An 11,847-nucleotide genomic window follows, 5' to 3' on the forward strand; every position below is an offset into this window, starting at 1 on the left:
GACTAAGCTGTTTGCACCAGTTTTGTACATAACACGCAATTACTCCTGAAAATGGGTGCAAACAGCTTAATACATGTAGCTTTCAAGGCTGTTATAGGAAGCATTAAGTTCAGCTAGGGGTTAAAAAAAATACAGAAAAACTTATACTTATTGTGTCAAAATGTTACCCAATTAAAAGTGAAAGTGAGAGTCTGTATTGAGGCAGTTACACTCGAGTGAAGGTTAAAAAGTGTCCATATTTAAAAGTATCCAATTATTACAAAGTACTGGTCTACTATGGTAAAGAATCATTTCACGTTATTAGCTACACAATAACGATGTGCTTGTTAAATAGAAGATATAGCTGTATTATAGACTAGGTATCACTAGACCTGTCACAATTATTACATAATATCTAATCACACTTATTCGAGTTGATCAGGTTTATTTGAGGCATTGTATATAATAGTTATAGTTATAGAAATACGTATAATAGTTGCATGAATAGTCCTAGTTGTGATTATCACATTTTTCACTGCAAATTTGGTTTGATTTGACAATATGGCTTCCATCCTCATTATGGTACAACTTAAAAAAACAAATAGCACTTGATCCAGCACATCCTATTATTTTCATTTTTATATATAGTGCCAACATTTAATTGTGCACACAACTTAATGAAGCTATAAAATACCAAATTAAAGTCATGAAATTGTGACGTGTGCATAAGATGTCATTTTCCTCTGTTGTATGAGGATTTGGAAGAATAAGCTGCCCTGCTGTGCTCACAGCTCATTTTAAGTGTTCGTCATAATTTTATCTATAAATAATTCAGCCCTCAAAATAAACAATGTGTCAGTGAAGATGCTCTCTCCTCCTTCTGTGCAAAAAAAACCAAAAAAAATCATGCACTATAAAGGGACAATACTATTAATTAATGGTATCATATTTGTGTGTTTAATATTGGCCTAGAATAACATTCTCTTGTTTTTTTTTTTGTTTTTTGTTTTTTTGTGAATTTCAGTGTTGCATTTACAGCAAACTGTCAGACAGTGTCGCTGGACTTAATACTGCTCCTAACTTGAGTCATTATCACGCAAGAAAAATGCACTTAAGTTCATGCAACTGAGACACGCCTCTGTTTTACTCAAACTCCAACCTGTGTGCGTAACTTTCATGCAATTTCTGAATTGTGCTTAATTCTGGAGTTATGAATAGTGGTGTGCTCAATTTCAATATTAAATTCTTACGGTGCACACTTAACACTGAACACACCCCATGTTTCTTACCATTAGTTTGGTATTGGACTCACAGGGATAGGAACTGAATTCTATATTATGATGGTTCTCATGGAAATTCATGTTCGCTGCCAGGCACCTCAGTCGAAATTGTATTCAATCACTTGCAAACTTACGTTCTGTCATCTGACTCAGCACCATCTCACTCTTGCTTTTCAGGTCTGAAGCGGATTCATGCTCTGACCATTCAGGCTAATTATGAGTTGAGGATTGACCTGGAGGACTTTGAGAACAGCACTTCCTTCGCGCAGTATGGATCCTTTGGCGTGGGATTGTTCTCCGTTGACCCAGATGAGGACGGCTACCCGTTGAGCATAGCGGACTACTCAGGAACCGCTGGTAGGTTCTTTCTTTGTCCGGAGAGCTTTAGTATTCGGCAGATATGGCTGTATCTCATGCTGAATCCTTTAGATTTATGGGGAAGGAGGAACCTTTCAGAGGTGTATTATGCAGCAATGCTTTATGGAGTTAAATTGTAAGGACTCATGCTGCACTACAGAAATGCAGAACATACTAGCCAGTTTTTTTCTCTCTGAAGCTAAGGCTTCAATTTTAGGCCATCCTTTGCTGTGCCCTAATTGTAAAAAAAAAAAAAAAAAAAAAAAAAAAAAGGTTTATCTTTAGATCATCAGTATGTATTGGATGACAACCCATTAGAAAGTATAATTCCTTACTATGGCATCATCCTGTGAGATCATCTAACCACACGCTGAACTCTTGCACCACTTGAGAAACCTCTAGCTGGTTTTAGAACCAAAGGTTTGAATGAATTCTGACATGTGCAATATTGTGTTTTGTCTTTGGAGCACTGTTTAGTGTCATGAATCAAGTCAGGCGTTTTTAGACATCTAGTGTGCTGCAAATAGGATTTGAGATGTGTTCAATATTTTAAAAAAAGAAAACATTGTATTTTGAGTATAATGTATACTATCTTATAACAATATGCATAGATACGAGTATTCCGAGTACTCAGAAATACATTTCATAACCTAATTACTACTAGTATATCTAAAAGTAAACGAATAGTTTACTTCATACCTTGTGTACCTTTTTAAGTATATTTAGAAATGCTTGCATGTAAACATGATAGCATATGAATACGTCTACTAGCCAATACGAAGTAGCAAATAAGACTACTTCTTCTACTACATGCTTAATGTACCTCGCTCCATGTATACATTACAAGTAGAAAATGTGAATAAACCTGTGGTATACTTGGATGAAGTTCTTTTCATAAGGGAAAGAAAGTGCTGAAATGGAATTCAGAATAATATAATATTTACCATTCAAACAAAATCTGTTTAGTGAATTTCTAACAGTAGGTGGTTTTGCGTTACAGCGGCTCACTCTCTGTTGCTCGCTTTCTTATTTCGTTTGACGCAACTTTAGCCTGAGGCCTCTTGGAATCATATTTCTCTCACTGCAGGAAAAGTTGAGAAGCGTGTGCAGAAACATCACAACTTACTGATGCAGTATCTCCTCTGTGTTGCCCTTAAAAGACCCAATGTATAGTTTTAGTAAAGTTGGCTGCTGGACTCCAGAGCGAACAGAAGTCCAAAGTCTGAGGAGATCAGGCGTAAATCAGACCTTAGGTATAGGAATCGTCATGAAAATTAGCACATATGTTTAAAGTTTTCCATCCTGTAAATACTGAACAAAAAAGAAGTATATGTGCTGTATATGTGCTGCTTATCTCAGTGTGGCAGAGAAACTTTACCTTCACTGCCCTCAGGTCCTCTCTCAAGCGTTAATTGGTTTTCTGCAATCAATCTGTCCCAGGTTCCTGTCCTCTGCCTCTGGCCTGCTCACCGGGTCGGACTCACCGGGAGGAGCAGCGATAATGAGGCAGTGTGGCACGTCTATGGCATGCCATAAAGGTGGACAGTTAGCTAATTATGGGAGACAAACAAACACTTTATAAATATAAATCAGGGAGGGAAAAAAAGTGGCTTCCGCTCTGCTCTAATTAACCAGCACACCTTCAGCTTTCTGCAGCACAACATACTGATTCCTGCTGGGGTGAATGCTTTAGGGTGCTCACTTGCTGTTTTGTTTTTTATATCAAATATATGTTTTACATATAGTCCTATGGGAAGTGTTGAAAAGTTGAAAAATTTCAGAAAAGTGTAGAGAGCGGTCAAGCACATTTTCATCACCAGATCTATCAGATCACAAGAAAATAACAACATGAGAGACAGAGTGCCAGTAGAAAACCTGCCGGTCTTGCTCGTGAGTCAGTGTACAGTATGTGTGCTATGTTTTTTCAGAGACATTGCAATGTATCTAGATATAAGATCTAAGTACCCTATGGTTATGAACCGGTTCAACTGTAACTCTGGATGCAAACTGTGGTCTAAATGCAGTCTAGCTTCACATGCACTCCTGATCTCGCACATTTTTACCTCCAAAGCTCAGACAAGTTTCGGAGATAAAATTCAAAAATTGATGAAATTGCAACAAGCCATGCAGTTAATGATCTTCATGTTTGTGTTACATTTTATATTCTTTGTAAACAAATCACCCTTATGTGCTTTGTGTTATCTTAATTAGTCTCAGCCACAGATGCTCCACTCAGATGTTGTCTGATGCCGTCTGATACTGTCTGATTGCACACTTAATGGCCACCTGAATCAGAAACTTATCAGCTACTATCTCATTGGCTCTCATACTTCCATGCACTGACATGGACAAATTTATTAAACAATGTGACAGGAAGCAAAAATATAGTCCCTGGGTTTCACAAAATTTCACAGCATCTGTATTTAAAAGTGTAAAAGCCTAAGAAAACCCTTCACAAAGTAAAATTTAGACACTTTCTACTATATACTTTGAAAAACTACAGACTTTCTTGCACTGAAATCTGTGTCTCTTTTGCAAAGTTCTGGTCATAAGTTTATATACACCTTGCAGAATGTTAATAATTTAAAAAAAAATAAGAGGGATCATAAAAATTACATTTTGTTTTTTATTTAGTACTGCCCTGAATAAGCTATTTCACATAACAGATGTTTACGTATAGTGTACAAGACAAAATAATACTGAATTTACACAAATGAACCAGTTCAAAAGGTTCAAAAGAAACTACATTAAGCCAGGGGGATGTAAACTTTTGAGCATCATGATTGGTGTAAATTGTTATTATTTTGTTTAAAGATCTCATTTTTTTCATTTAGTACTGCTCCATAAGATATTTGTATGTTTGTATATAGAAGCTACATAAGATAGTTGTATGTTTCTCAGAAGACAAAATAATAACAATAAATAATAACTGCTTAATAACTGTTTAACTGCTCAGGACAAACAAGGGACTCATGAACAGCTTTCACAAAACATAAAAATAGTCGTACTAAATGAAAAAGTAAATCGGCGGTACTAAATGAAAAACAAAATGCAGTTTTTATTATTCCTCTCTTTTTTTATTATTATTAACATTTTAGAGATTCTGCGAGGGGTATGTAAACTAGTAAGCTATGACCCCCGCTGTTTATATCTTAATCATAATTAAAATCCTAGCATTTAAACTCTGTTCACCCCCAAAAGCCAATTCTATCCAAAACTTGATTTGTTGTAATTATTGGCCATTTGACAGAATTCAGCCACAGCAACAGCCAATGGGTTTTCCCAGACCACTACACATATTATTCAGGTCTTTTCTTAAAGCAGTTTGTGTCAAGTAATTCTGTGGTCTGCAGCTACCACTGAAATGAGAAATGAAAAAATATGAGGCCAGTGGATGGCAACCCGAAGTTTAATGCAGTTGTTTTGCTATAATCCCCTTAGGCGTTCCCTCAGGAACCACATGGCTCCTTGCATTGCTTCTTGAACAGGAGTAATTCTGGGGTGGCCAATCAGGTTTCTGCAGCTGCCAGAAGCAATAGGACATGTCAGTATTTTACAGTTTACTTACCGAAGCTCCAGTGTAGACACTCATGGGACAACATTTAGAACGGCCATTTTAAAAGCAAATATCTTTGAGTGCTTTGACAACCCTTTCCACCATCTTAAAACAAATTTTTATGGCACTTTTGTTTCACATACCAATGTTTGTCAATAAGAAAGAGCAGAATTTCAAATCTGATTGGTCAGAAGATATTGATTAATTTTCTATAACAGCAGCTCTGACAGTAGTTCTTGCTGCAAGGCAAATCACAGGTTCATATTATCTCATTCATTCTAAAACGTTTTCATTTCTATAACAACTAACACAGTAGTACGAATTTAAAAACAGGTTACTTAACAAAGATAAACATATAGTTGTTCATGTTGAAGCTTTCTGTAAAGAGACATTTATTTAACATTTGTGGAAGGAGTCTCCAGTTTCAGCACTTTACATGCAGTCAGTAAGTTTTCCACCGTAGGAAAGTCTTCAGGACAGAACACTTTTCAGTTCCTTGGTAACATGACAAACTGTTTTTTTTTGTCTTTGTAACTAAAAAAGAGGGTGGTGAGGGAACTCTTATATAATATGCTGTTATATAGTAAGTGATAATATGAACTTGTTTCGCAGACATTTCACAGCATTAAATGCAACTTTGAAATGGATAAAAACTATATGTGAATTTTCATTGGCAGATTACTGTGGTGTAAGAAGAATAAAACACTTTGAATTGTGCTGTTATAAGAAAATGACCAACTTCAGGGTGGTAACGCTTCACGTTGGGCCGCACCGCACCACCTTGTCACTGATTATTTTCCTGTCACAGCACACCCCCAAGTGTTTTATTCCTTACATAACAATGTTCGTATGAGTGCACACTTCTTCTAATGTATTCTGTGCAGGTCTATTTATAAATTTGTGTGCATAATAGCTCATAATGATTTCATGGCTAGGTGGGTCTGTCCCAAGACGTTTGATTTAAATGCATGGTCTAGTTGCGTGTTTTTGTCATTTAGGCGCTGCAGCTCTGAAGCCTGAAATGTTTTGGAAAAACAGTTGACTCTGTATGTATGAGTAGGAAAATTCCAGCATTAGCTTGTACATGATCAGTGATTAGTTATGCTTTGTAATGTCCTGTAGCTGAAATTACTCCAAAAATATGAGATGGAAAGAAATCAAACTACTTTACACTTTCCAAGATGGAAAGCAGTACTATGCTGTCACGCCTGGTCATAAACCAGAATGATCAATAGACTTAATTTTCATTTCATAGCTCCATGGTGTTTTGATGTGAATTTGATGTCATAACCAGGAAGTGAGCATCCCTAAGGTTGGAGTATGGGTTATTTCAATTTCCCACAATTTCGTTTCAGTACACCAAGATGTTATAGACGGCAATTGGAATGGTCATATCACAGATATTAAGACATTTAAACAAGCCACACTGAATAAATCAAAGAAGAAACTGATGTCTCCACAAGACACCAGAGATTTATGAAAGTATCTCTGCTTTATGATATGATATGTCCTTTATTTCTGTAAAAGGTATGGTGTGATTCATATGTCTGCAGTAAAGGCTGATGTCATCAACTGCCATCAAATTCCATTACACTGAGCACAGCAGCATTGCATTTATGAGACATGCAGTCCATCACACTGCTACAACACGGCAAATTAAGCTGTTACGGCAAATTAAACTCTTCTCTTCTCTTCTCTACTCTTCTCTTTTCTTCTCTTCCTTTTCAGTTCTCTTCTGTTTCAGTTCTCTTCTCTTCTTCAATTCTATTCTCTTCATCTCCTTTGAATTTCTCTTCTCTTCTCTTCTCTTCTCTTCTCTTCTCTTCTCTTCCTTTTCAGTTCTCTTCTGTTTCAGTTCTCTTCTCTTCTTCAATTCTATTCTCTTCATCTCCTTTGTATTTCTCTTCTCTTCTCTTCTCTTCTCTATATCTGCATTGTTTAAACACTTCTAAGCTAATGAATAATATTTTAGCAGATTAAGTACAAGGTAAAACCCTTATTAAAATTATAAGCTTTGACATGATGAATTACATTCTGTACTTTTGAATCAGTCTCAGTTATTGTGAGTAATTAAATTTCATAATGGAATGTAATGAGACGTAGTAATGTGATATTTATTCTCTCCATTCCAGATCCCATATTCTAGCTTTTCTAGCCATAGCTCCCTCTCTCTTGCCAAAAGTTTAAGGACAACATTCATGATGGTTTCCAATGTCAATCAAACAGCCACTTCCTGTTGAAATTAGGTGGTTGTTGGTCATGATTAGTGACAAACTCTCTACAGACAGTTGGTATTGATTACCAGACTCTCTGCCTAAAGCTAGACACGTGGCTTGTGAGACTATGTCTTCATCAACTTCAGCTCTGTCTAAGTCTGCATGCCCTATAATTTTATTTTTTTTAATGGCCAACCACCTTATGACTGGAACACTTCACAATAACAGGACTCAAATTGTACTAAATAGCCAAGCTCATGAAGGGAGAAAGAGAGAGACAGAGATGGATCTCATTAGAAAATAGCATAATTAAAAATTGCATACTGGTCCAATCACATACTGGATTATTTAGCATCTATAAGCCTGGTTTGTATTCTGTCTCACATAGGAGGAAAAGGGTTTAATGAATCAAATGTAAATGCAAATCCATTACCAGGGATAATCTCACTTAATTAATGGATATTAAAAGTGTAAATTACAGTGGCTAAATGCTATGTCATTTAATCTACGCTGAAACCAAAGAGGCTAATGTACAAAATTACCAATCAATATAGTTCTAAAGGCAGAGGCAGAACATAATTCACTGTTAATAACCAGTGGGTGGAACCTGACAAAAACTGCATAATAGTTGACCCAGTTATGCTTAACATTACTCCAACACAATATTTAAACTACTGGCAAGCTATGTATCCAAAAAGATATTAGTTCAAATAGACTAAAATCCTAATGGTAATAAAGTATTAAATTGTACTAGCTAGTTTCCTGGGCAATGTTTCAGTTAAAACTCCACTTCTGAAAAGTATAAACATGCTAGTTATCAAGAAAGTGTTTGCTTACAGCGTAAAAATAAGAACCTATTACAGCAATTATAAATCAGCTAGCAAGCCAAGACAGCAAAGAGCACTCCAAGGATTGTCACTAGCTAGTGGGAGAACAGTGTTTGAAAAATAAGCTCCACCCATTGGCTGTTTGAAATTCCAGTAGATTTCCTCCTGCCTCCAGGGTAGATTTGCCCTCAAAAAAAAAAAAAAAAAAAAACTCAGTCAATGACAGTTTTTTAAATATGTCTCCAAAAAGTCCTTCTACCTTTTATTGAGTTTCACACAATAATCCTTTTTTCTCTTTGCTTCCTTTATTTTGGTTTTCTCTTTTGTTTCAGGTGACTCATTGCTCAAGCACAACGGCATGAAGTTTACCACAAAGGACAAGGACAACGATCACTCGGAGAACAACTGTGCCTCCTTCTACCACGGAGCCTGGTGGTACCGGAACTGCCACATGTCCAACCTGAATGGACAGTACCTGCGTGGCCAGCACTCGTCCTACGCCGACGGCATCGAGTGGTCCTCCTGGACGGGCTGGCAGTACTCCCTAAAATTCACGGAGATGAAAATCAGGCCTATATGCGAGGAAAATTAGTGAGCAGGACACAGAAAGAATGCTACTAATGGAAAAAAAGAGGTGTGCTCTAGGTGTTAGAGCCACTAACTACAGAAGAGAAGTGTACAATGATGTTGTGATCTCTCTGAAAACTGTCTTGACCATGATTCTCAGAGCGATTAGCCCAGTCTGAACTATTCCTCACTCTGACATCTCAATGGCACTATAAAGGAAAGAGCACAATTACTGAGACTTTTATCAGTGTAGTGGTGATACTGTGCCCTTGTTCATCGAGAGGAATTACTCACACTCAACCAGAACAAGAACAACAAGGTGAAAGAATAATCGAATCTATGGAAATGGTCCAGAAAAAAACAAAGTCCATTTTGATTGGAGGTATGCTCGATTGGAGGTATGCTCGAGTGGATTACTATGAATGTCCTTATTAATGGTTGACAGAGCACAGTGGACTCTTTGCATTCTGCAAAGTCTTTTAGCAGAATAATTGGCCTCTAAATAGTTTAGTGATCCCCAGAGCTTGGCTTTGTTCACTTTGTAAATGAACATCTCCTCATTCACTTTGCCATGCATCAGGGCAATGGTAGCCTTTTTCCACCAACAGTGTGCTGGTGCTGGTTCAGGAGCTGTTTTTTTTTTAAATCACACCTACAGAATCAATAGCTAAAGCAGTAACACATTCACATCTACCTCATCTTGAACATAACTGCTGTAATTAACAGTATCTTTGTACTACGTATAGATGCGGATGGATTTGACTATGGATATGGATGGGAATACATTGTGCTGGGACAATAAGCAATTTTAATTTTTGAAAATTAAAAAAAATTAGGAATAAAGTACCAGTAACTATAATTTTTTATTACTTAAAACCACAGGTATTTTCCTATTCAGTACCCAGGATAGGACAGTTTCCATCTGGGACAGAGTTAGCCACAAAGCTTTAGTTATGATTGTGGTATCGGGGGCGTGGTCACGCACAGCCTGTAAATGGGAGGAGGAGTCGCAGAGAACTAGCAGGTAATGAGTGAATGGTTACAGCTGTATGTGGTTAAGAATGAAGTGTGTTTATAGACTGTGTTTCAATGAGTGGCTGTTGACCCCAAGACTGAGAGTCCATGCAGGCTGAGCTGAACTTGACCATGAGCACACCAACAACAGTGGAATTTTGTGTGTGTGTGTGTGTGTGTGCATGCGTGCGCTAAGATATAACCAAATATGAATACGATATTTAGATTGAACAGATAATGTTTCCTAAACAGATACAAAGAGAGATATGAATAGGAGCGCACATTTTTTTTAACATATATATTCACTCAAAGAGTCATCCAGTCCATTGCAGGACACACATTCATACACTCGTTCATACCAAGGGGCTATTTAGAGTAGCCAGCAGACCTGCAGACACCTACAGGTGCAAGGAAAGCAGAGAGCCTAGAGAAAACATGTGGCTAGAACATTGGACACGCCACACAGACAGTATCAGGGTCGGTAATAAGTCACGGACCCTGGAGCTGTGAGGTGCGAATACTACCTGCTGTACCACTGTGCTGTCCACTACATGTCATGTAAACTTAACAAAACATACAGAGTGGTACATCATTTTTTAAAATATACTTTTGACAATGATCACTAGCAGATAAATCAGTAAGTGGTCCCTGAAATATGTACTGTACTCATTATTTTACATAGACTATTATCAAAAATCTGATTCTGTAATGGGTATACTTATTATTTAATTTGCTATAAAACCGATGTGCACATAGGCCTGTTCCTGAAAGTTAGCCAGATCCCTGACACAGCACCCGCTTCAGCACCAGCACTAGCAGTGTGTCGGTGGAAAAGGAGTATCACTTGCTAACATTTTTGTTCTTTGTCTATCTAGTAAATGTTAAGGTGAACCATCCCATTCATAACATTTGCTATAGCTTCAGTACTTCTGTTCCTCACCTGGTAAGATCAGATGCAAAGAACAAACACATCTCAAGCTAACTGATACATTTGGATTGGTCTGAGCTTGAAAATCAGTATGACTTCGAAGAAAATATCAGTTATACCAGTAAAACTGAGGTCTGCTGTTTTTTTTCCATGCTTTGTAATGACACTGAAAAAAATAATAAGGCACTGTGTTGTGGGCATTTTAATCATATTTATGTTGGTCATAACATGGCATTTGAATAATAAATAATATTGTTAAATAAAAATGATTTTATGAACTTTTTGTCCACTTTGTTTAAGCATTGTGACATTCTATGCTCTACTAAAATCTCTGACAAAGTGCTTGTTATGTAAGTTTTTATAAGTTACTCCCTCTAGCCAGAGAGCAAAAGTGTAGTTTGTTGATCTTTGACCTCACTAAAGATCAGCCACTTTTTTGATGTAGTTCTAGTGTTTTTTGTTTTTTTTGCTGTTGTTGTTGTTTGTTTTGTTTTGTTTTTTTACTTAAAATACTTATACTAATTGTGTGATGAAAACACTTATTCCACTATACAGTAGTCGAACCAACAGCTCACCGCACCGTCACCTTATAACAATTATTATAACACCTTATTATAAAACGGATTGTTTTGGTTCCAGAATCTGATGGGCTGAACATTGTTCAAAGCCATTGTAAAATCCTTGATATATGCACACCTGGGACTACAGCACAGTGCTTGCAAGAGAGGCATTACATACACTACATCGTTCACTTGGAGTGGTCCCTGACAAAGCCTCAATCCCCAAATGTCACTTTCCCAGGAAAATAAACATGAGAGTTGTTGATCATATCCATCTGCTCTATTTTTTTATGGAAAACGAAAAAAAGAGAATAAGATAAAATGTGAAGGAAAGATTGTTTGTGGAGAACTGGGCAGCAACAATTGTCTGTTCTGCAAAGAGAACTAGCAGTATAGTGAATAGAAATGTAGCTATTTTTATACTGTAAGCCAGACTGTTTGTCTTTATATTTAGCTGTTCGTAATGAACATTCTTGTATGACATGCCAAATATAGAAGTTATTTTAATGTGCTTAACATTTCACCCTCACCCTTCCACACAAAAAGATGATTGATAGATGAAC

General features: G+C 36.9%; 1 protein-coding gene across 1 annotated transcript in view; it reads left to right on the top strand.

The window, feature by feature from the left end:
• Positions 1-11,570, top strand: part of LOC113534918 (fibrinogen C domain-containing protein 1) — an 83,747-nt gene extending 72,177 nt beyond the window's left edge. Inside the window, exons 6-7 of the mRNA XM_053235831.1 lie at positions 1,437-1,616; positions 8,548-11,570. Coding sequence (XP_053091806.1) covers positions 1,437-1,616; positions 8,548-8,807 — 440 coding nt within the window. The 3' untranslated portion in view covers positions 8,808-11,570. The remainder of the gene's footprint in view (positions 1-1,436; positions 1,617-8,547) is intronic.
• The last annotated feature ends 277 nt before the right edge of the window (positions 11,571-11,847 follow it).

The sequence above is a fragment of the Pangasianodon hypophthalmus genome, chromosome 8 (genome assembly GCF_027358585.1).
Source record: "Pangasianodon hypophthalmus isolate fPanHyp1 chromosome 8, fPanHyp1.pri, whole genome shotgun sequence".
Taxonomy (NCBI): Eukaryota; Metazoa; Chordata; class Actinopteri; order Siluriformes; family Pangasiidae; genus Pangasianodon; species Pangasianodon hypophthalmus.